At 37.5% G+C, this 22,896-nt stretch overlaps 1 protein-coding gene and 1 long non-coding RNA gene across 2 annotated transcripts; one reads left to right on the top strand and one right to left on the bottom strand.

Annotated features, from left to right (window-relative positions):
* Nucleotides 1–464: 464 nt before the first annotated feature.
* Nucleotides 465–20,053, bottom strand: LOC125666646 (uncharacterized). The gene is made up of 7 exons (XR_008799284.1): nucleotides 19,565–20,053; nucleotides 17,770–17,909; nucleotides 13,909–16,284; nucleotides 9,910–10,020; nucleotides 3,163–3,292; nucleotides 2,270–2,799; nucleotides 465–554 (listed from the first exon to the last, which is right to left on the bottom strand). It is a non-coding gene; the product is annotated as an uncharacterized LOC125666646 (long non-coding RNA).
* LOC125666619 (E3 ubiquitin-protein ligase Midline-1-like) lies at nucleotides 897–3,132 on the top strand. The gene is made up of 2 exons (XM_056151753.1): nucleotides 897–988; nucleotides 1,113–3,132. Exon 2 carries the CDS (start codon nucleotides 1,143–1,145, stop codon nucleotides 2,826–2,828), a length of 1,686 nt encoding a protein of 561 aa, XP_056007728.1. The 5' UTR covers nucleotides 897–988; nucleotides 1,113–1,142; the 3' UTR covers nucleotides 2,829–3,132.
* Nucleotides 20,054–22,896: the final 2,843 nt, after the last annotated feature.

Below are 22,896 nucleotides of genomic sequence, written 5' to 3'. Positions count from 1 at the left end.
GTTTCGTCTTATTTACCGTAGAATTAAATGATATACTGGTGTTGATAAATTTGAACGAAGCAAGTATCCACCTTTCATATCATTTAGACTCAAAGTCTCGTTAAAATTGAATAACTTCAATTTGTTGATCCGCACAAAAAGAAGGGGGGGGGGGGGGGCTTTAGATCCGCCATATAAAAACAAACACATTATTATGAAATAAATCACTGGAAGGAAGTCCTTTTTTATAATCTCTATTGTAAGTCACTGACAGTACCGGGTCCAGAGGGAGGTCTGAGAGTTGGACACCTCCCCCTTCGTCAAAAGACTTTCTTAAATAACGCATTTTGAGGGTGGACTCCTCCTTCCTTTGAAAACCAAAGTTAATGTTAGCTAGACCCCAAACTTTCAAAACTTCCTGGATCCGCCCCTCCGCTAATTCAACAAAACCTAAAATATTAAGGAAATAAAACTCAAGCACATAATATAGGATAAGCTCGCACGCGCGAGTACAACAGTTTATTCATACACGTGTACATAGACATCTGGAGGTTCATTATTCCACTCAACTCATTCTACAAAAGAAAAAAGTATATAAAAACACATACATGTATATGTATTTACTATTTAGTACCAGAAACGGAGGTCCGCTGCATGACACCCCCCCCCCCCATGAATATTGCTAATCGTTTTTAACGATAAATATTATTCTATTTGCACAAAGGGGCCGAATTCAATATAAAAAGGGATATAATCAAAGAAGTTATATCTATGCATTGTTTGCAAATTCCAATTTTTTAATGAAACTTTACGTCTGACGTAAATGTTAGCAAAACTACCCAACATAAACTAGGTCAAACCAAACTTTAAAACTATATACGCTCTGTATTTACTCAAGCGATAACACGTAGATAGTGTATACAGGCTGACACGCCGCACAGGTATTTAATGCTCAGGACTAGACGGAAGGTCGAAAGAACAGAACAGGGAGGCCATGTTGGATTTTCAGGTGAGACTAGATTATTATTATAGTAATGACCGCTGTGTTTTATATCATACTATAATTCTATTTCATTAATTGTTGTAATCTGTCAAAATCTTTAAATGAAATTCCGTTTTTATTTATTTAACAGTAAACTTCTCGTGTGATCCCGACATCAGAAATGCATCCCCGGCGCAGTGCTCAGGAAGTCCTACTGTGTGACCTCTGTGAAACTGTCCCCCTACAGAGTCATTGTGAACTTTGTAATATAAACTTATGCAAGGCCTGTGTTGGGGAGCACCTCTCAGATACCTCCAAAGATCACAAAGTCGTGCCCTTTTTACGCAGAAAGGCTACCCCTAACTACCCAAAATGTCCAGACCACGCCGATAAACAATGTGAAATTTACTGTGAAAAATGCGACATTCCTGTCTGTTCTACCTGCGCCTTATTTGGAAAACACAAAGGTCACGATGTATCAAATATTCTGGAAAAACTCGGCGCTAAAACAGAAAGTTTACAAAAAAATCTAAAAGAATTAGAGACCAGAATTTATCCCCGATATGAAGAAATGGTGTCTAATGTCGAAACTGAGAAAGCCGAATTAGAAAGGAATTATGGGAAACTGACGACAGATGCCGATAAACAAGGAGAAATTCTACACCGGGAGATTACCGCCATTGTCAACCAGCGGAAATCCGCCATTGCGGAGATGAAAACTAAACATCTGGACGCGCTAAATATAAACACAGATGAAATCACACAGAAAATGGCGGAACTCAAACAGATCATGTCAGACTTGAAATCAATCCTAAAATCAAATGACGTCTCCTTAACCTCTACTTACAAATCTAGGAATTCTGAATTTAGAACATTACCGCCTAAAGTCCGAGTTACAGTACCCAGTTTGTCTGCTCAGAAAATAAACAAAGATCAGCTCAATGAAATGTTCGGTTCTCTGCCGCCATTATCCATTAACACAGAACATGGCGACACAATGAAGTCAGCAGAAGCTGTATCGTCTCCTCCAGTCAAACCACTGCTTGATGAGCCGCGCGTCACCGCCACCATAGACACTAGGTATTACAGACTATACAGTGTTAGCTGTCTGAGTGAAGATCAAGTCTGGACATGCGGGGAGAACAAAACCATGAAGCTGCTCAACCTCCAGAGTAAACTACTGACATCAATACAAACCAAGTCAGGGTACGAACCATACGACATAGCAGTGACACGGGACGGAGATCTTGTTTATACTGACGAGTATAAACACACTATAAACTTAATTAAGAATAAACAGATACAGACCGTGATCACACTACAGGGGTGGAGACCTCGCTATGTCTGCTGTACCGCGGCTAACGATCTCCTGGTTACCATGGACAGTGATGATTACAAACAATACAAAGTCGTGCGTTACTCCGGCTCCACAGAGAAACAAAGCATTCAGTTTGATGATCAGGGTCGTCCTCTCTACTCATCTGGTGGTTACGCTTTCCATCCATCATATAGCTATAAATACAGTAAATACCTCAGTGAGAACAAGAACCTGGATATCTGTGTGGCTGACATTAGAGCAGTAGTGGTGGTCAATCAGTCAGGAAAACTCCGATTTAGATACACTGGTCATCCCTCTAATACCAAGCAATCATTTGATCCACGCGGCATCACTACAGACAGCCAGAGTCACATCCTGACAGCAGACTGTGGCAATCACCGTATCCACATCCTAGATCAGGACGGACAGTTCCTCCGTTACATTCACTGTGATTTACGCTGTCCATACGGTTTATGTGTGGACATCAGAGACAACCTCTTTGTGACTGAGTGTGGCACTGCTAAAGTGAAGAAAATCCAATATCTATAAACACAGTGTTAATTACACAGCTCTACAGTGTTAATTACATCTACCAACACAGTGTTAATTACATAACTGGGTTAATTCCTTCTACTTGTTAATTACATCAGCTTGTTAATTACAGCCCTGTGTTAATTACAGCCCCGTGTTAATTACAGCCCCGTGTTAATTACAGCCCTGTGTACATTACAGTCCTCTGTTTGTGATGTGTAACATGTACTTGTGTTTGTGAGTTTAACAGAACATTATTTTGTTTGTGAATTAATTTGTGTTTGATTTTACAATGTATATATTAGATAAACATGATACAGAGTTCAGTCTTACATTATTACTGAGTACTTACTTAGATTTGTAGTACTGTAACAGAGAGTGACCCCAAACGTCCAGTCTTCATCACAGATCTTCAGATTCAAGGTCACAGTCTTCTGTTTACCATCAATAACATCACACCACTTATCTAAATCTCCACCGTCCTACAAAATAAACAAAGTGTAATCATATCAAACTGAATTGTCAAGGATAGTCTGTGACATATTTACATGTTTACATAAGATATGGCTGAATCAGTGTCGCAGTAGGAATCGAATCCATGGGCCTTCGTTCCCATGATATGATTTGACCAGGAATTGGACCCGACACCCCTGTATTACCAGTCAGGTGCTATAACCACTGAACGATCCAGATTGATATCCATGATTTGACTGGACCGGGAATCAAACCCGAGACCCCTGTATTACATAAAGGGAATTCATGTTTGTTCAAATGATTGATTGCATCTTGTTTAACATTTGAATTTAGACCTATACTCGGCACTTACGGCCATTGAGCAGTGAGGGTTCTTAGGTGTGCCACACCTACTGTGACACCGGACATCCGTTTTTAAGGTCATCTCAGAGGACCTGTGACATTCACACCTGGCCCCTGGATCATGAAACATCTTAAGCTTAAGTCAAAATCTGAATATTGCAATGAAATGATTAAGAAGACAACCATCCCAAATAAAAATTGATATTCTGTATTGCTAGTGTCTGTAAATATAAAAGTCTCAGTCCAAAAGCAATGAACATCTTACAGGTGATTGGAATTCTGACTTAAGTCTGATTTTGCTACATGATCTTGGGACCTGATGTCGAGCGTTTGAGGATGGAACTGTCACTACCTGTTTTAACGTCTTAGGTCTGTCGTGGCCAGGATTCAAACCCCGGCCTTCCGCATGCGGGGTGTGCGTTCTAATCTCTCGACCACCACAGCGGTACCGTTTGTTCAAAGGAAAATCATGAAGAAACGGCAAAAATAGGGTGGGTCAATTAAAACTCCTCTCAAGAACCACTGGGCCAGAAAAAATGAGATTGATGTAAAAGTTTCCTGATATAGTATATATACAATTTTGTTAAAACCATGACCTGCCTGGGTTTGGGTAGGACCTCATCAGCGGGTCAAAGTTTTACATGGAGATATAAAGGAAAAAATCTTCTTCACAAGAATGAAAAGGTCATAATTAATCATATCAATATGCAAGCATCCCCAGGTAGTGAAGATTCAAGTTTGTTCACAATGTGGTCCTCGGGGAAGGAGGCCCCCCCCCCCCCCCATTGGGGGGGGGGGTGTGAACCACAATAATGGACTTACTTTTTTAAGGGAATGTATAGGGAAATGTTTTTGAAATTCATCTAAAAACAAAAGGCCCATGGGCCACATCGCTCACCTGAGTCACCTTGGCCCATATCTGAAGACTTTCCATATATATTTGCATGTAAAACCTTAGTCCCTATTATGGCCCAAACTACCCTTTGCAAACTTGAATCTACACTATGTCAGAAAGCTTTCACGTAAATGTCAACTTCTTTGGGCCAATGGTTCTTGGGAAGAAGATTTTTAAAGCTTTTTCCTATATTTGTATGTAAAACTTTGACCCCCCCCCCCACTTGTGGGGCCCATCCTACCCCCGGGGACCATGATTTGAAAAAAACTTGAATCTGCACTATGTCAGAAAGTTTTCATGTAAAAATCAGCTTTTCTGGTTCAGTGGTTCTTGAGAAGAAGATTTTTCCTATATTTGTATGTAAAACTTTGACCCCCCCCCCCACTTGTGGGGCCCATCCTACCCCCGGGGACCATGATTTGAAAAAAACTTGAATCTGCACTATGTCAGAAAGTTTTCATGTAAAAATCAGCTTTTCTGGTTCAGTGGTTCTTGAGAAGAAGATTTTTCCTATATATTTGTATGTAAAACTTTGATACCCTACTGTGGCCTCATCCAACCCCCGGGGCCCATGATTTGAACAAACTTGTATCTGCATTATGTCAGGAAGCTTTCATGTAAATTTCAGCTTTTCTGGCTCAGTGGTTCTTGAGAAGAAGATTTTTAAAGTTTTTCCCTATACATTTGTATGTAAAACTTTAATCCCCCCTTGTGGCCCCATCCTACCCCCGGGGGCCATGATTTGAACAAACTTGTATCTGCATTATGTCAGGAAGCTTTCATGTAAATCTCAGCTTTTCTGGCTTAGTGGTTCTTGAGAAGAAGATTTTTAAAGTTTTTCCCTATACATTTGTATGTAAAACTTTAATCCCCCCTTGTGGCCCCATCCTACCCCCGGGGGCCATGATTTGAACAAACTTGAATCTGCACTATGTCAGAAAGTTTTCATGTAAAAATCAGCTTTTCTGGTTCAGTGGTTCTTGAGAAGAAGATTTTTCCTATATATTTGTATGTAAAACTTTGATACCCTACTGTGGCCTCATCCAACCCCCGGGGCCCATGATTTGAACAAAATTGAATCTGCATTATGTCAGGAAGCTTTCATGTAAATCTCAGCTTTTCTGGCTTAGTGGTTCTTGAGAAGAAGATTTTTAAAGTTTTTTCCTATATATTTGTGTGTATAACTTTGATCCCCCTTGGGGCCCCATCTTATCCCCGGGGGCCATGGTTTGAACATACTTGAATCTGCACTATGTCAGAAATTTTTCATGTAAAAATCAGCTTTTCTGGTTCAGTGGTTCTTGAGAAGAAGATTTTTAAAGATTTTTCCTATATATTTGTATGTAAAACTTTGATCCCCTATTGTGGCCCCATCCAACCCCAGAGGCCTATGATTTGAACAAACTTGAATCTGCATTATGTCAGGAAGCTTTCATGTAAATCTCAGCTTTTCTGGCTTAGTGGTTCTTGAGAAGAAGATTTTTAAATGACCCCACCCTATTTTTGTGATTATCTCCCCTTTGAAAGGGACATGGCCCTTCATTTGAACAAACTTGAAAGCCCTTCACCCAAGGATGCTTTTGGCCATGTTTGGTTGAAATTGGCCCAGTGGTTCTGGAGAAGAAGTCGAAAATGTGAAAAGTTTAACAGACGGACAGACAGACGACAGACAAAAAGCGATCAGAAAAGCTCACTTGAGCTTTCAGCTCAGGTGAGCTAAAAACAGCAAGGTCATGATTCGTCATGTTAATATGCAAACACGTTTAAATAGTGCAGATAATTCACTTAAACAAATCATTTTCAAGTGTAGCAGGTGTGTGGATTCAAGTGATTTATACCCCTGCGACTATAGCGGGGGAGGGGGAGGCATATTGTCCTGTCCTGTATATCTTCCCCCTACTTTAACATTGCTACTAACTTTTGAATTGGGAGTCATATGGCTCTCATATTTCATATATCAGCATTCTATGTAAAAAGACCTTCCTGACATTACCAGAGATTTCAACCTGGTGACGTAAACCTTAGCGTTTGATGTTTTTAAAGAAACCCAAACTTAGACAGAATCTCCTGAACTATTTAAAGTACAGCCTTCAAATTTTGTATATGAATTCCTTCTGACAGAACCTTTCATTTTACACCATTGTCTTCGACTTTGCAATCTTGACCTTGAAGTTTGACTTATATTTCAAAACTTCAGGTGAAACTTGAACCTTGCTGCTCATCACTTTTGAATTGTAAGTGATGGGTCATTCATTTTTCATGTGCGCATTTCTTGTGACAAAACCTTTATAGCTATCAAAGTTTTTATTTGTGACATTGGCTTTGGAGTTTGACCAACTTTTAAAAAAACCTCATCAAGGTCATATCTCCAGAACTATTTAAGCTGGGGCTTTCATATCTTGTATATCAGATTCTTTATCACAAGACCCTTTGCTAAAATGATATTTGACCTTGACCTTGAAGATTTACTCCAGCTGCAAAACCTTTATTGGTACTTCAACTTGCTGAAAACCTTTAAATGGTGAATAAGAGATCTTTCGTTTTACTAAATCCAAGAGACCTTGAACAATTCTATATGACCAATCACTTCATGTTAAATTCTTGAGTTGGAGAGGATATTCTAAGATTTAGGAACTTGTGGCCAATTCTTTTGTTAAAATATCTGGGAAATCATATATGTTAAAATCAAATTTAGTTGATTAGTAGAAGAATACCCATGTGTTAATAAAATGTCCACACTTAATGCAGAGAGTTAATTACACATGGTCGTTCACTGCACTATTTTCTTTGTTATTCGCGATTTTCTTTAACTTCTTGAGATTTTACTGCTCACAGTTCTTCAAAGAGATAATACAGCTCATTTTGCCCAAAAATCACAAAATAACAACTTTCCTAGAGCTTTCTAAAATTTTGTTGCATTATTGAAGGTATGAACTTTGCAATTTAGATACATTTCTATAGTTAAAAATTCTCGTTTAAACCCTAAAATTAATACTTTCTGATGGCCCTTGCAAAAAATATCGAGCCTCCAACAATAATGTACAGACGCATGGCCACTGACAAGGAACAGTGCTGCCCTCCAGTAAGAGAAAGTGAAAATAGGTAGATCCAGTATTTTGACAAATTATGCGAGAACTCACACGCGAACTAAAATTTACGTGTGGATCAGTATGACCGTAACCAAGAGCTACGAGAAACACATACAGGTCTTTAAAAGTAAGTGCTATTTTTATCTGAACACATCGCACGTTTGTTTATCAAAAATTGGTTGGTCAGTACAGATATGGAATGGTTTCTGCTAGGGGGATGATTTATAATTTCTTAATTATATGAAAAGTAAGTTTGGATCCCTTAAGGGGGTATTTAAATAAGTTTCTACATGACAAATTAGCTGTCATTTTAAATCACGTGAGATAAAATAACCATGTAAGCATGAAGAAACCTTTGAATTCCGGATGATCTTCAAAGCGTAGCTGAGAGCACACTGATGCGTTCAATGTTATAAATTGACAGCATCAATATGATTCTATAGGTGTACATGATTTTAAAAAATACTTGATTAGAATATGGAAATGAGCTGTAGTGTGGATCCTTTTGACTTTTATCTCCGATAATATACTGCTTTTGAAAACAAGAAGCCCACAGGTCTTATTGGTCACCTGAATACTAGTGAAAAAGTATCAACACTACTCCCACAGGCTATGCAATCTAGAAAAAAAATTCCTATTCTGAACATCTAAGCTAAATTCTAATGTTCAGCAACAGTATAAAACAAGATGCGTTCTGGAAACTTCACTGCCCTCAAAAGTGCCTACACTGATGAAATGCTTTAAATGATAGGTGTATTAGCATTAAAACATCAAAAGCTATGACTAATTTGGACCCATCCTAAATTCCTAACCCTGGGTTTTAAAATTCACAATTTTGTGTACATCCTTTTTTGCTATTCATAAGTATGCATTTAGATTTTATACAATAACAGTAAACTTACACATAAATAGTATATACTAAGTTTGGCCCTTCTTGGGGTCAGTACCCCTACTCTGGGAATCATCAAATTTATAATTTTGGTAAAGGACTGCCTGCTCTATCCATTTAGTTTCAATTTAGTATCAATAGCACTAAAGAGGATGTTATTTAAGTGTTTTTCACATAAACACTATATACCAAGCTTGGTCCCGCCCTGGGGTCAGAACCCCTACCCCAAGGATCATGAAATGTACAATTTTGGTAGAGACTTTCCTGCTCTACATCAATATGCATTTAGTTTTTCTTACACGTGTGTGGTTCTTGAGAAGATTTTTTGAAAATTGGCCAATTTTGGGCAGTTTTTGTCCCACCCCATAGGCCCCAGGGTTGCAGGAATCCTGAAATTTACAATTGATGGTCCCTTTGTTCCAAATATGTTTCATACCAAATTTGAAACGGCCTGGAATGATAGTTATCAAGAAGAAATTAAAAATGTCAATTGTTCACCATTTAATAACTGACCATTTTGGCCCCAACCTCATACCAAAAACCCCTATCCCTAGGATCATCAAATTTACAATTTTGGTAAAGGACTACCTGTTCTTTCTAAATATCTATTTACACTTTCAATTTAGTATCAATAGCACTAAAGATGTTATTTAAGTGTTTTACACATTTAGTTTTTCTTACGCATGTGCGGTTCTTGAGAAGATTTTTGAAAATTGGTCCATTCTGTGCAGTCTTTGGCCCGCCCCTAATGCCCCAGGGGTGCTGGAATCCTGAAATTTACAATTTATGTCCCCCTTGTCCTAAATATGCTTCATACTAAATTTGAAAAGAATTGGACAGACAGTTATTAAGAAGTTAAAAATGTTCCATTGTTAACGCATGACCGACGACACACAATGCACGACGGACGACACACAACGCACGACGACGGACGACAACCAAATGCAATAGGTCACCTGAGTAAAAAACTAGCTGTGTCATAGCTATACAATTGCCTTTACTCAAGGTTCATCATTTTACAAAAAAGAGAAGATTTTTCCTCTATATTACTATGTAATACTTTTGATCCTTAAATATGACTCCACCATTTTTGATCCCCTTTTGTGGTCCCATCTTACTCCGTGGTGCCATAATCTGAACAATCTTGAATCTACACTATGTCAGGAAGCATTTATATAAATTTCAACTTTTCTGGCTTAGCGGTTCTTGAGAAGAATTTTAAATAACTCTACCCTATTTTTTGTTATTACCTCCCCTTTGGATGGATGAAAAAACTGATGCTGGACAAAATTTGATCAGAATAGCTCACTTTAGCTTTCAGCTCATGTGAGCTAAAATGGTTTAACACTATATGCCCCAGCCATTCTCTGAATGAGGAATAAAACATTTTACATAATTTCATTTCCAAACCTGACATTTTCTACAGCAATACTGAGTAGAGCTATCCAAGTTCTACAAAATGTTAGAGTCTCAGGGAAACTATCTTCATCCATCAGCCGGACATCTCAAGTAACTGCTACCCTGTAAAATTGATTTCAACATTAAGTACTAGGTACCCAAAATGATTTCTTCCCACCATAATATTATGCTATTAGAACAAGAATGTCTACAAAAATCCATGTAATCATTCTGAATGTACCAAATTGAGAACAAACGTCAATTTAAAAACACTCACTTCACAATATCTAATCTCTGTATACAAAATAAAATGTACATTAAGTCCTATACGACATCAATGAAAAGTTTCTCGCCCCCTCACCTCCCAGCGTAAAGTTCAGAAAATAGTTCTCCATCCCCTCTTGTCTCAATGTAAAGTTCAGAAAATAATTCTCATCCCTGTCACCTCACTACACAAAGTTCGGAAAATAGTCCTCCAATCCATCACGTCTCAACGTCAAGTTCAGAAAATAGTTCTCCACCCCATCACCTCCCAACATAAATTTCAGAAATCAGTTCTCACCCCCTCACCACCCAACGTAAAGTTCAGAAAATAGTTTTCCAACCAATCATGTCTCAACATAAAGTTCAGAGAATAGTTCCCCATTGATCACTGTTCGTTATCTTCAGCTTTCTCCTATCCTAAGGATATAAGGATTTTCACCATGTGTTCACATGTAAAACTTTGTGGCCCCATCCTACCTCCAGGGACCATGAATTTTATAAATTTGAATCTGCACTATGTCAGGAAGCTTTCGTGTAAATGTAAACTTCTTTGGCCCAATGTTTATTGAGAAGAAGATTTTTAATGATTTTCCCTTAATATTTGTACACATGTATATAAAACTTTGATCCCTTATTGTGACTCTACCTTTCTCCGGACGTCTCCATATGAGTAAAATTTTCTCGAGAGGGACGTTAAACAATATACAATGAATCAATCCACCCTTCTCCTGGGGGCATATTTTAAAACAAGAGGCCCATGGGCCACATCGCTCACCTGAGTCACTTTAACACATGGAAAATGAATTTCCCATTGTTATTCCGTTAACTTTTCAGGAGCCATGTCAGATTTTAAGAAACTTGATTCTGCACTATGTTGGGGAGGTTCAGGTACATTGAAATACAACTTTTCTGGCACAGTGGTTTTTGAGAAGATTTTTAAAGATTAATTATCTTACATTAACACATATGAAAAACGGTTTCCCCTATTGTGGACATACCTGACCCCCGGAAATCATGATTTGAACAAACTTGAAACTGCACCATGTCATAAAGGTTTCATGTATATTTCAACTTTTTTGGCACAGTAGTTCTTGAGAAGAAGATTTTTAAAAATTTATCATATATTTACACATATGAAATACAGTTTCCCTTATTGTGGCAAAACCTGACACCCCGGGGGCCATGATTTCAACAAACTTGAATTTGAACTATGTCATAAAGCTTCAAACTTGAATCTGAACTATGTCAGGAAACTTCGATGTAAATTTGAACTCTTCTGGCTCAATGGTGCTTGAGAAGAAGATTTTTCCTATATAAATACATATAAAATGTGGTTTCCCCTAGTGTGGCCCCACCCAACCCCCAGGGGCCATGATATGAACAAACTTGAATCTGCATTATGTCAGGAAGTTTCCATGTAAAGTTGAACTCTTCTGGCTCAATGGTTCTTGAGAAAAAGATTTTAAAAGATTGTTCCTATATAAACACATATAAAATATGGTTTCCCCTATTGTGGCCCCAACCGACTCCTGGGGGCCATGATATGAACAACTTGAATCTGCATTATGTCAGGAAGCTTCCATGTAAATTTGAACTCATCTGGCTCAATGGTTCTTGAGAAGAAGATTTTAAAAGATTTTTCCTATATAAATACATATAAAATATGGTTTCCCCTATTGTGGCGCCATCCGACCCCTGGGGGCCATGATATGAACAAATTTGAATCTCCATTATGTCAGCAAACTTCCACTAAATTTCAACTATACTGGTACAGCGGTTCATGAGAAGAAGATTTTTAAATGGCCCCACCCTATTTTTACACTTTTGTGATTATCTCCCCTTTGAAGAGAACCTGGCCCTTAATTTGAACAATTTTGAATTCCCTTCAACTAAGGATGATTTGCATTAAGTTTGAATGAAATTGGCTTACTGGTTCTGGAGAAGAAGATTTTTAAAAATGTTCAGTGTATTTTTACTGATTTGCTATTATCTCCCCTTGGATAAGGGGTTCGGCCCTCATTTGAACAATTTTGAATTCCCTTCACCCAAGCATGATTTGTGCCAACATTGGTTAAAATTGGCCCAGTGGTTTTGGAGAAGTTGAAAATGTAAATGTTTAACAGACAGTCGGACAGACAGACAGATGGACGACGGCCAAAAAGCGATCAGAAAAGCTCACTTGAGCTTTCAGCTCAGGTGAGCTAAAAACTTGAATTTGCACTAGTATCTCAGGAAGCTTTTTGGTAAAAGCAAACTTTTTTGGCTCAGTGATTTTTCAGAAGATGATTTTCAAAAGATTTTCCCTATACATGTATATTTATCTGTGAAACTTTGATCCCCTATTATGGCCCTATCCTACACTCGGGCGCCATAATTTTAACAAACTTGAATCTGCACTATGTCAGGAAGCTTTCATGTAAACTTGTATTTTCCTGGCACAGTGGTTCTTGAGAAGATTTTCAAAGATTTTACCTATACATTTGAATGTAAAAGTTTGATCCCCTATTGTGGCCCTAATGAATCCCCGGGGGTCATGGTTTTAACAAACTTAAATCTGTACTATATCAGGAAGCTTTCATGTAAATTTCAGCTCTTCTGGTTCCTGACAAGATCATTTTTAAACAATCACACCCTATTTTTGCATTGTTGTGATTATCTTTCATTTGAACAAACTTGAATCCCCTTTACCCAAGGATGCTTTGTGCCATGATTGGCTGAAATTGGCCAATTATTTCTGGAGAAGAAGATTTACAAAAGTCATCGATGTATTTTCACTATAAAATTTCGCTATTAACCCCCCTTGGAAAGAGACACGATGCTTCATTTGAACAAACTTGAATTGTGTCAGGTTTGGTTGAAATTGGCCTAGTGGTTCTGGAGAAGATTTTTTAAAGATGTTAATTTAGTTTCACTATTTTGCTATTATCTCCCTTGGAGAAGGGTGTGGCCCTTCATTTGAACATACTTAAATTCCCTTTACCCAAGGATGCTTTGTGCCAAGATTGATTGAAATTGGCCCATTGGTTCTTGAGAAGAAGATGAACATGTGAAAAGTTTATGATGACCCCTACGACAATGATGACGGACAATGGACAAATTTTGGTAAGAAAAAATGGCCCCAATGTACATTATTTCAGCCCAATAAATTTCAGAATGTCCCCACCATTTTACCATAAATGGGGTCATTGGCCTGTTGTGTTTGTCCTTCCCAAGCACCGATGACCTTAATCCTATCCCCTGAAGCCAGACTTCAAACAATTTACAATATGTCAGGAAGGTTTCAAATAACTTATAGACGTTTCATCATTTCTAGTTCATTAGTTATGGAGACGATTCTTAAATAACCCATTGCTATTTTTTTTTTCCATTTGTTGATTATATAACCTTAAAAGCTAGGTCCTTCATTTAAACGATTTCTAATCCTTTAACAATACTAAGTTTGGTTGAAATTGGGCTATGTTATTGTAGAGAAGTTGAAAATAACTTTACAGACAGATGGACAGACAGATGTACAACGGACAATAGGTGATCAGAAAAGCCCACTTGAGCTTATATTACTATGGATGCAATGTTTAATATCGTCCTACATTCGGATTTCTCTCTGCAGAGTTTTTTATGCCCAAAACTAAACATGATCTGAATGCTGGAGGATATTAAACACTGAGGATAGGGTAAAGACAATGGGTGATCAGAAAAGCCCACTTGAGCTTATTGCTCAAACAAGCTAAAAAAAGATAGAAATTTTACCAGCTCCATACAAAAGTTTGTCTCCAGAAATGGATCAGATGATAAGAAAATCTCTGTCTGCTTTTAAGAGATACCAGTAGAAACTGCTCCTACTGCACGGTGTCACAATCTCATGAGGCCCAGGGAGCTGAAAAACCAAACTGAGAATGAGTGCTGGAATGGCCAGAAATCAGACAGGTACTAGTACATGTAAATGAAAGTTTCAGCAAATTAAAATCCCCAAGAATTTTGTCGCGGTGGCCGAGAAGTTAAGAGCGTTCGCCCAGCATGCGAAGGGCCGGGGTTCGAATCCCGACTGTGACAGACCTAAGTCATTAAAATAGGTAGTGACAGTTCCATCGCCAAACCATCAGGTGTGGATGTCACAGGTCCTCGGAGATTACCTTAAAAACAGATGTATCGTGTCACAGTAGGTGTGACACGCTAAATAACCCTCACTGCTCAATGGCCATTGGCACCGAGCATAGTCCTAAATTTGAAGCCCTTTATCAGTCTTGGTGACGTCTCCATATGAGTGAACAATTCTCGAGCGAGACGTTAAGCAAGATACAATCAATCAATCTAAACAAGAGACTCACTGGTCTTATCGGTTGTCATAATTTTGACTCGAGATAGGAAAAACTCCTCATTTTCAAACTGAATATTGACATATGGAAAAGAAACACAAACAAGAAATAACTTGATTCACACAGAAAGGACACAAACAAAACCATTCACACTCTACATGCTCACTAGCACTCAAAACTCACACACTCAAATTACATAACATAGCGCTTTTTCCAGCTGCTAAAACCGCTTCACAATACATTATCACCCCGGCAGATCTTATATCAACCTAGAACTTTCTCAGCTTCCTGTGAAGCATACAGTGCAAGCTGTTGTTACAGGCGCTAAAGCACTAACATTCTAACAATATCTTTCACTGTCTATAGCCAGGTACCCCTTTTACACTTGGGTGGAGTGAGGAAATTCATGTAAATTGCCTTTCCCAGGGACACAACGTCGGCTCTGCCGCGGCCAGGATTCGAACCCACGACCTTTTGGTCAAGAGTCTGACAGGCTAGCCACGAGGCCACTGATGATGGACAATGCATACCATCTTAAGACAGACAGACAGACATACATTACTGTACAGTGATACGTCCCACCGACAAACGGACTTACAGACATTGATGTACCGTCTACAGACAGACATACATTAATATACCATAATACGTCCCACCTACAGACATTGTTCCATAATACACCCCATCTACAGACGTATATGGAGATATTGCTGTACCATAATACAATCTATCTACAGACGGATGTACAGGCATTTCTGTACCATAACACTGCCCATCTACAGACAGACATACAGATATTGTTGTACCATAATACGTCCCATCTACAGACAGACATACAGACATTGCTGTATCACAATATGTCCCATCTACAGACGAACATACAGACATTACCGTACCATAATACATCCCATCTACAGACAGACATACAGACATTGTTGTACCATAATACGTCCCATCTACAGAGAGACATACAGACATTGTTGTACCATAACACTGCCCATCTACAGACAGACATTTTGTACCATAATACATCCCATCTACAGACAGACATTGTTGTATCATAATACGTCCCATCTACAGACAGACATAAAGATATTGTTGTACCATAATACGTCCCATCTACAGACAGACATACAGACATTGCTGTATCATAATACTTCCCATCTACAGAGTACAGACAGACATAGATATATTGTTGTACTATGGTATGTCTCATCTACAGACAGACATACAGACATTGCTGTACCATAATACGTCCCATCTACAGACAGACAGACATACATTACTGTATCACAATATGTCCCATCTACAGACGGACATACAGACATTACCGTACCATAATACATCCCATCTAAAGATAGACATGCAGACATTGCTGTACCATAATACGTCCCATCTAAAGACAGACAGGTATATAACATGTCCTGGAGAGTCAGGTGCATGTAATCTATGTTTAATTATGTAGGTAAACTGGTACAATACAGGCAGCTATAACTCATGTCTTTGACTACCAACCAAATTGAAAACATTCACACAACATTTAATATGTAAAATAACATCATTAGCAAGTGCTGTATTATAATTTACATAGTCTAAGGGAGATAACTGTAAAATCTGCCTTCATGCTCTTTACATGAACTAAACTTTTTACAGTAAAAATGAATACTTCTCTGACTCTTCTTGGGGCAAATGAGGACACCCACTGACTGCTACACCCCAGCACTGATTTCAGTAAATTGTTCAGTCTCCAACAGCTGACAATGATGGGATAGTCAGTTAAAACATTTCTTCTGCCCATTCAGACAAGTCCCTAAAAATTTTAATGATAATTTATTGCTAAAATTGAGAATGTAAATGAGGTTGAGCTGATCGAGACACATATGTTGCCAGCTGGTGAATGTCAAGACACTTGGGAGAAATGAGTCCCTACATGAAATCCCTGTTTAAAGTGAGTGGTTACCTGCTGTAACCCCGGGCTGTACACATTATGTATTCGGGGGAGGGCGAGTTGTTCTTGCAGCCAGCAACACTAACTGTGTACTCCTTCCTTAAAAGTGTCACCTCAAAGCATGAAATAATTAAAATGGTGACAAAGAATGAACTTTGCTGACTACATGGTCACTTACTAGATGACAATGACAAAACGAAGATGACTAGTGATGGCGGCCCGGGAATCGATGAGAATTTCATAATCGATGATTGGTTTACTAACTAATTATTGATTATAATCGGACATAAAGAAATTCAATACTAATTACAGTAATTAAAGTACATATGTACTGAAAAAGTGTAAATAAATATTTTCTATGTTTATATTTGTTGTTTCTATAGCTGAGAGTCTAGTATAAGTGAATATTTTCTGTGTGTATTTTTTTTTATTCTTTTATTGGTAATTGCACATATAAAAGTCGCCCAAAACATATATTGTTTGCTTCAGTTATATCCCACGGCCCGTATATCAAAGTTAAATGTCATTAACTGACTAGCAGTCAAAATATAATTAGGGCCTAATGTTCAGCAAAGTAAAATGAGGAAAGAAATTCATTTCATTTCGTGGCTTTACTAGCTAGTATCAAGACTCTCTTTGATAATAGTCCTTCGTTTATATGCCTGAATCAAAGTATGGCTATCTCAGTATCTGACCAAGCGAACATGCTTTATTCCCCGTGTATGGATACTTTCGCTTTTGAGTGCGCCGCCATTACGATAAACAAAACTTTTAGGTTACTAGATATATTCTTCAAAAACTACAGTCGTTGAGAAAACAAAATCTAAAAAGCTATTAATTGGAATAAAATTTTCGTAATCGAGAGCTTAGAATTTGCCAACAATCAACTGATTTTCGATTATAATCGATGATTGTGTTCCACTAAAGATGACGTCGACTATTGTGTTAGTTTTATGTGACAAACAAAACCTAGCTCAGACCCATTTTTTAATAATATCTATAATTATGTAACAAGACTTGATTTATTTCTTCAAGAGATTATAAATACAGTGTATATATATTTCTTCTTTTCTAAATTATTTGCTAGCAGTTAACATGGTTATTAGGTACAATATATATACTATGTGTTAGTAAGTGTAACAATGAATGTTTGAAATCTAAGAATTTGTTTTTAACAAAAGTGTTTTATTATATTCATGAATCATGATATTTTTAAGCCAGCCGTTTTCATATCCATTGGGCCAAAGGGGCGGTAAAAGTTTTCAGATGATTATTCAAAAAAATAAGTTGATAACCGGCCAAGTGACCAGGCAAGTAAAACTGATTTAAAATAATGTAGGTCTGTACCTTGTAATGCTTCTCAAGAAACTTCTCTGATGGGAGGAACAGTCCTGGTCACTCTTCTGATAATGGACTAGGCAGATCAATTCCATGTCTGTGTGCAGGGTAGTGCTACAATCCCCATCATTAGCTTAGTGGACAACATTCTAGATAAAATAGACAATACGAAATAAATATCTCAGTACAAAAACAAAACAATCGAGACACAAAGTAGACAGGATTACGAGCCCGAGACAAAAAAGTGGACATCCTGAGCAGCGTTCTAATCCAAATCATTAGTTTTACAATTATTCTTTGACATTAATATTCATTTAATTATTACATTAAATGATGCATTTTTGATGCTGTGCCCCACAACGAAACCCCACAGGTGGATATAGTGCATCTTCCCCTACCTGGACTCAGGGGTCGCGATGGTAACTATGAATCTACAAGACATGGAGATGCTTAGTACACATAATTCTAAAAAAAATAATAGAATTCATCATGATTGCTAGGGTCCTTTGAAAGAATTTCATTAAAAAATATCTACTTTATTCATACATAATCATTATAACTCTTTTGTGACTCCATCCTAATCCCAGGGGTCATCTTAACATGAAATAACTGTAATCTACAGTGAATGAGGATACCCATCTGAGTTGTCGCATTATCTCTTTTAAAACAAAAATCTCAGTTCTGTGTATTCCTCCTTAGTGACCTCATCTTGAACACAAGAGTCGTGTTGTGGACAAATTAAGGTACATGATGATGCTTGCATATATATATATTTATTTGTAAAATGAATTTAAATTTGTGGTTCCTAAAAAGAAAATTTATTTTGGAAGAAAACACCTTTTCCTCTTGTGACCTCAGTAGTCACTGTGTGAACAAACTTGAATGTACACTTCATGAGGATGCATGTATATTATTTTAACTTATATATATATATATATATTCCAATAACCATCATGGTTCTCAAGATATACGACAGAGACTTGGTGGGCCTTACTGCTCACACGAGTTTTTGTATTTCTGTAGCCGCTGTCCGAGATCATTGTGTCTACAAACTGGAATCTACACTTAGTACACGAGGGTGAGGGCATTACAACATAAAGAATTATATCATTGACGATTGTGGATTTTAAATGCATTTTGAAAGAATTCTTATCAAATACACTTCTATATAAAACTTTAGACTCCTAGGCTGTCCCACACTAATGGGTGGGTGGTGCAGGTCACAATGGTGTGCATAAATTAAAAAAAATTGAAGTCCTTACTCCTAACACAGATCGAGGCCACAATATTAAACAACTTGAACCTTTATATCAAATCGACAAATGTCATATTGTATCCTGTGGTTCTTTGAACCTCTTTTAATACCTCATACTTGTCCCCAGAGGTAACTGTGACCCAAACCAGTGGCGGATCTACAGGGAGTTAACACCCCCCCCCCTACATTTGTTTGAATAATCTTTTAAAAAGAAAGAATTTTTTGTCATTTTATGATCTTGGGTAGAAAAAGTACACATTTAGGTCGCACCTCTTTCAACACTGCCAGATCCGCCACTGGTGTAAACAAACACAAAGTTACGTTAGGCCTAGGTTGACTAGAAAGAATGTTCTATCGCTAAAATGATAATGTCCTACGGACCGAGGGCCTGTCTCGAGACACAGTTAGATTATTCTAACTATAGGTTGACAATCCCAATAGATATTTCTTTTATGCAACTCACATAGATCTATATAGATAATTAACCAGACGATATATTCAGTGTACTACCTAATAACACTGTACCCGACAGTCATTTTTGCTAAGTACCTGCAAAGATCACTAAAATAAGCTTTTCTTCAGAATTCAACATCCATTTCCGTTTTCACAGCAAGTGTCTTCTGCTTCTTAGAGAAAGACAACTCTGGTAGAGTTTTAGTGGTATAAATGAACATGAAATGAGTTGTAGTTCTTGATAACAAATCGGTGGCGGATCCAGAAAATTCTTTCAAAGAGGGAGGTGAATCGAAGACCGCAAAAGAGCAAATTTTATGCTGATAATTTTTGGTTGATAACGTTCAAATAAAACCCACCCACTAGATCCGCTACTGTAAATTATGTAGTGCTCAGCTAAAATTATCATTTCAAAAATAGCAGCACATAATCTTCCCACTCCACATACTTATTGAATTGTCAAAATGTTGTAGATATCGCCACATTTTTTACGCTTTGGCTGTAAGGTTGATTTGAAGAATCTTTTCTCGGAATATTCAGATACGAAATAAGCCACAGGAAGACAAGCAGTCATTTCACCCCCCCCCCCCCCAACCCCATCCCCCCTCTTAATTGATTTGTAAATGACAAACGATTCATAGAGCTTGAAAAATGTCTCCTATTTAAGTCATTTTTACTAATTTCGATTATAAGGTGAAATTAGTAAAATAACGCAAATTGTAAGTTTTTTTTTGGAAAAAAATTAAGTACTCCTAATAATGTAATTTAAAAAAAATCAAAAGATTTTGTCATTTATTTCTCCGGGAGTGGAAGAAATTATTGCTTCTTTTATCGTTTAGTACATTTTTCCAAACAATATACCACGATTTACCTTAAATTTGAAAATTTTAGGGGGAAGGGGGGGGCGCCGGCTGCGCCCCCCTTTAAATCCGCCACTGACCACGTAATTCTCAATGACCATGTAGCAAGTGACAACGTGGCAAGAATTCAGTCGTCATCGAAAGCACGGGTTTTGACTTGCCTAGATCACACCAGGTATTCGGTTCGATGCTAAGAATAGGGTCAGATATTCAAAACGCCGTTTTGGGCAAGTACATGATATAAGGGTTGAATTCTTGGAAAACACTTTCTAACTTTTATACAAACATTTACCTAATGCCTTGTTCACACAAAGAATTCAATTTAACGTAAGTTAATGCGAATTAAATCTGAACCGCTTTCACACGGAAATTTTAATGCGCATCCGTGTGAACGAGACATAAGGTGCAGAATATTTTAAGAAGAAATGTTTTTACCGCTTGTAAAGAAATTCCTGAAATTTTGATGTTGATGAAATTAATGCATTTGCCCGATAATTTTTTTTTTAAATCCCCGTTAATCTAATGTAAAACAAATCATTGGTTGCCTTTTGAAGGATTTAATTAACGGTTTACAATAGTCTTGCAACCCAGCGTTGACACAGGCATTAGCGAGCACCTACATCCTGACACAGGCATTAGCGAGCACCTACATCCATGTACATATTGAGTTTTTCACCCCACTCCTTCAAAAAAGACAAGAACAAAAGTAAGAAACGACAAAAAAAAAAAAAAAATAATAAATAATAAGTAAAAAAAAAATAAGTAATATGATCCGATCCATTAACGGACTAGTGACATTTAATACTAGTAATTGAGTGGTGTGAGTAATTTGGAAATTTTGTTCAAATGAATACTGACTGTTCACTGCGTCGTATATCGTTATATTTCATTACAAAATTAAAATGTTAGATATCAAATCGGGAAAACTTTCTTTTAAATTATATACTCATGTAGAACACAACACAATGTTTCAAGTTTGTCTTTTAAAAAATCATACGACTTCGTTGCATTTGTCATTTCAATTCATCCATTTTGACAAATAGGCATCATTTTGTCCTTTGATGGCAGTGTCCTTTTGAAACGTTGACACCCCCCCCACCCCCCACCTTATCCCCTTTTTCTGAAATTCAATTATGATGATATGCAGGTTTGATACTTAAACAAAAAGTATACTAGCATTGTGTAACCATATTTTTTAAAATGTGATTTCTACAGTACTACAGTACAGCTCGCCTTAAACATTCATTCTATTTATATACATTCAGTTGTGTAACAATGGAGTTAAGGGAAGAACGGAGAAAGTGTGTTCGATTTTCCAAACAGGAAGTTTTACCATCCCCCTCTCTCTCTCGCACCCATCCCCTGTTTCTCTCTTCACGCACACATCCCCTCTCTCACATACACACTTCGCACACATCTTCTCTCTCACACACACATCCTCTCTTTCACATACACACTTCAAATCGCACACATCTTCTCTCTATCTCTCTCTCTCTCACACACACACTCCTCTCTTTTTACAGACATATTTTCTCTCCCTCTCTCTCACCACGCAGATGCCCCCTCTCAAACACCACGCACACATCCTCTATACAACATGCATACATCCTCTATCCCATATAACACGCACACGCCCTCTCTAACACACACCACGCACATCGCCTCTCTCGCACACCACGCACCCATTCTCTTTTTTACCACACACTCATATTTTTCTCCTTTTTAAATTGTTTTTTGCTGATGATATAAAACCGAGGTCCCGTGTCACAGCAGGTGTGGCACGATAAAGACCCTTCCCTGCTCAATGCCATAAGTGCCGAGCATAGGCCTAAATTTTGCAGCCCTTCACAGGCAGTGGTGACGTCTCCATATGAGTGAAATATTCTAGCTCAAGAGGGACGTTAAACAATATTTAATCAACCAATCAATCCTACGAAACTAATATGAAATATAGATAATTTTTTCTTTGTACTAGTGAATATTGAGAAGAATGAAGTTTCATATGAAAATTAAAGAAAATCACAATATTGTTTTGGAATCATTTGAAAAGCATTCAAAATTATATAGATCTAAGCCTGATTTTCTGTCTTTTATTATCAAGTACCCCATTTTAATCCTCGCCTAGAGTGCCAGGGGCCTCTTGATAGGACACATCAAATACATGTATCAATTATTATTAAAGAAAATAATGTTATGTAGAACATTAGTGTGTACGATTAGAAACTGGGAAAAGTATTAGCTGCGATAATATTGTTCAATTTAGAAATTTGATTTCACGCAAAAAGAAAAAAAAAATCGTTTACCCTTGTGCTACGTTACTAGAGACAGGACACCTCAAATACTGGGTTTCTAGGTCATATAAAGAAGGGGGTATTGTTACGTAATATTATATAACATATATAGATATTCATAATGTACAGTGGATGCGAAATGGGGCTAAATCCTCACCTAGGGCACCATGGATTGAATACATTTATCTGATACAAGTTCTAGACATAGCTAAGAAAGAGTTTGAGAAAAAGAAATTTACTTTCCATTGGGAGTAGCCTTCGCTACATGGGTTCAATT

This window comes from Ostrea edulis, chromosome 10 (assembly GCF_947568905.1).
Source record: "Ostrea edulis chromosome 10, xbOstEdul1.1, whole genome shotgun sequence".
NCBI classification, from domain to species: domain Eukaryota; kingdom Metazoa; phylum Mollusca; class Bivalvia; order Ostreida; family Ostreidae; genus Ostrea; species Ostrea edulis.
This window is presented reverse-complemented; position numbering and strand designations above follow the sequence as displayed.

Bases quoted from the DNA above. Each gene is read 5' to 3' on its own strand.
- LOC125666619 (XM_056151753.1), top strand. From the start codon at position 1,143: ATGCATCCCCGGCGCAGTGCTCAGGAAGTCCTACTGTGTGACCTCTGT.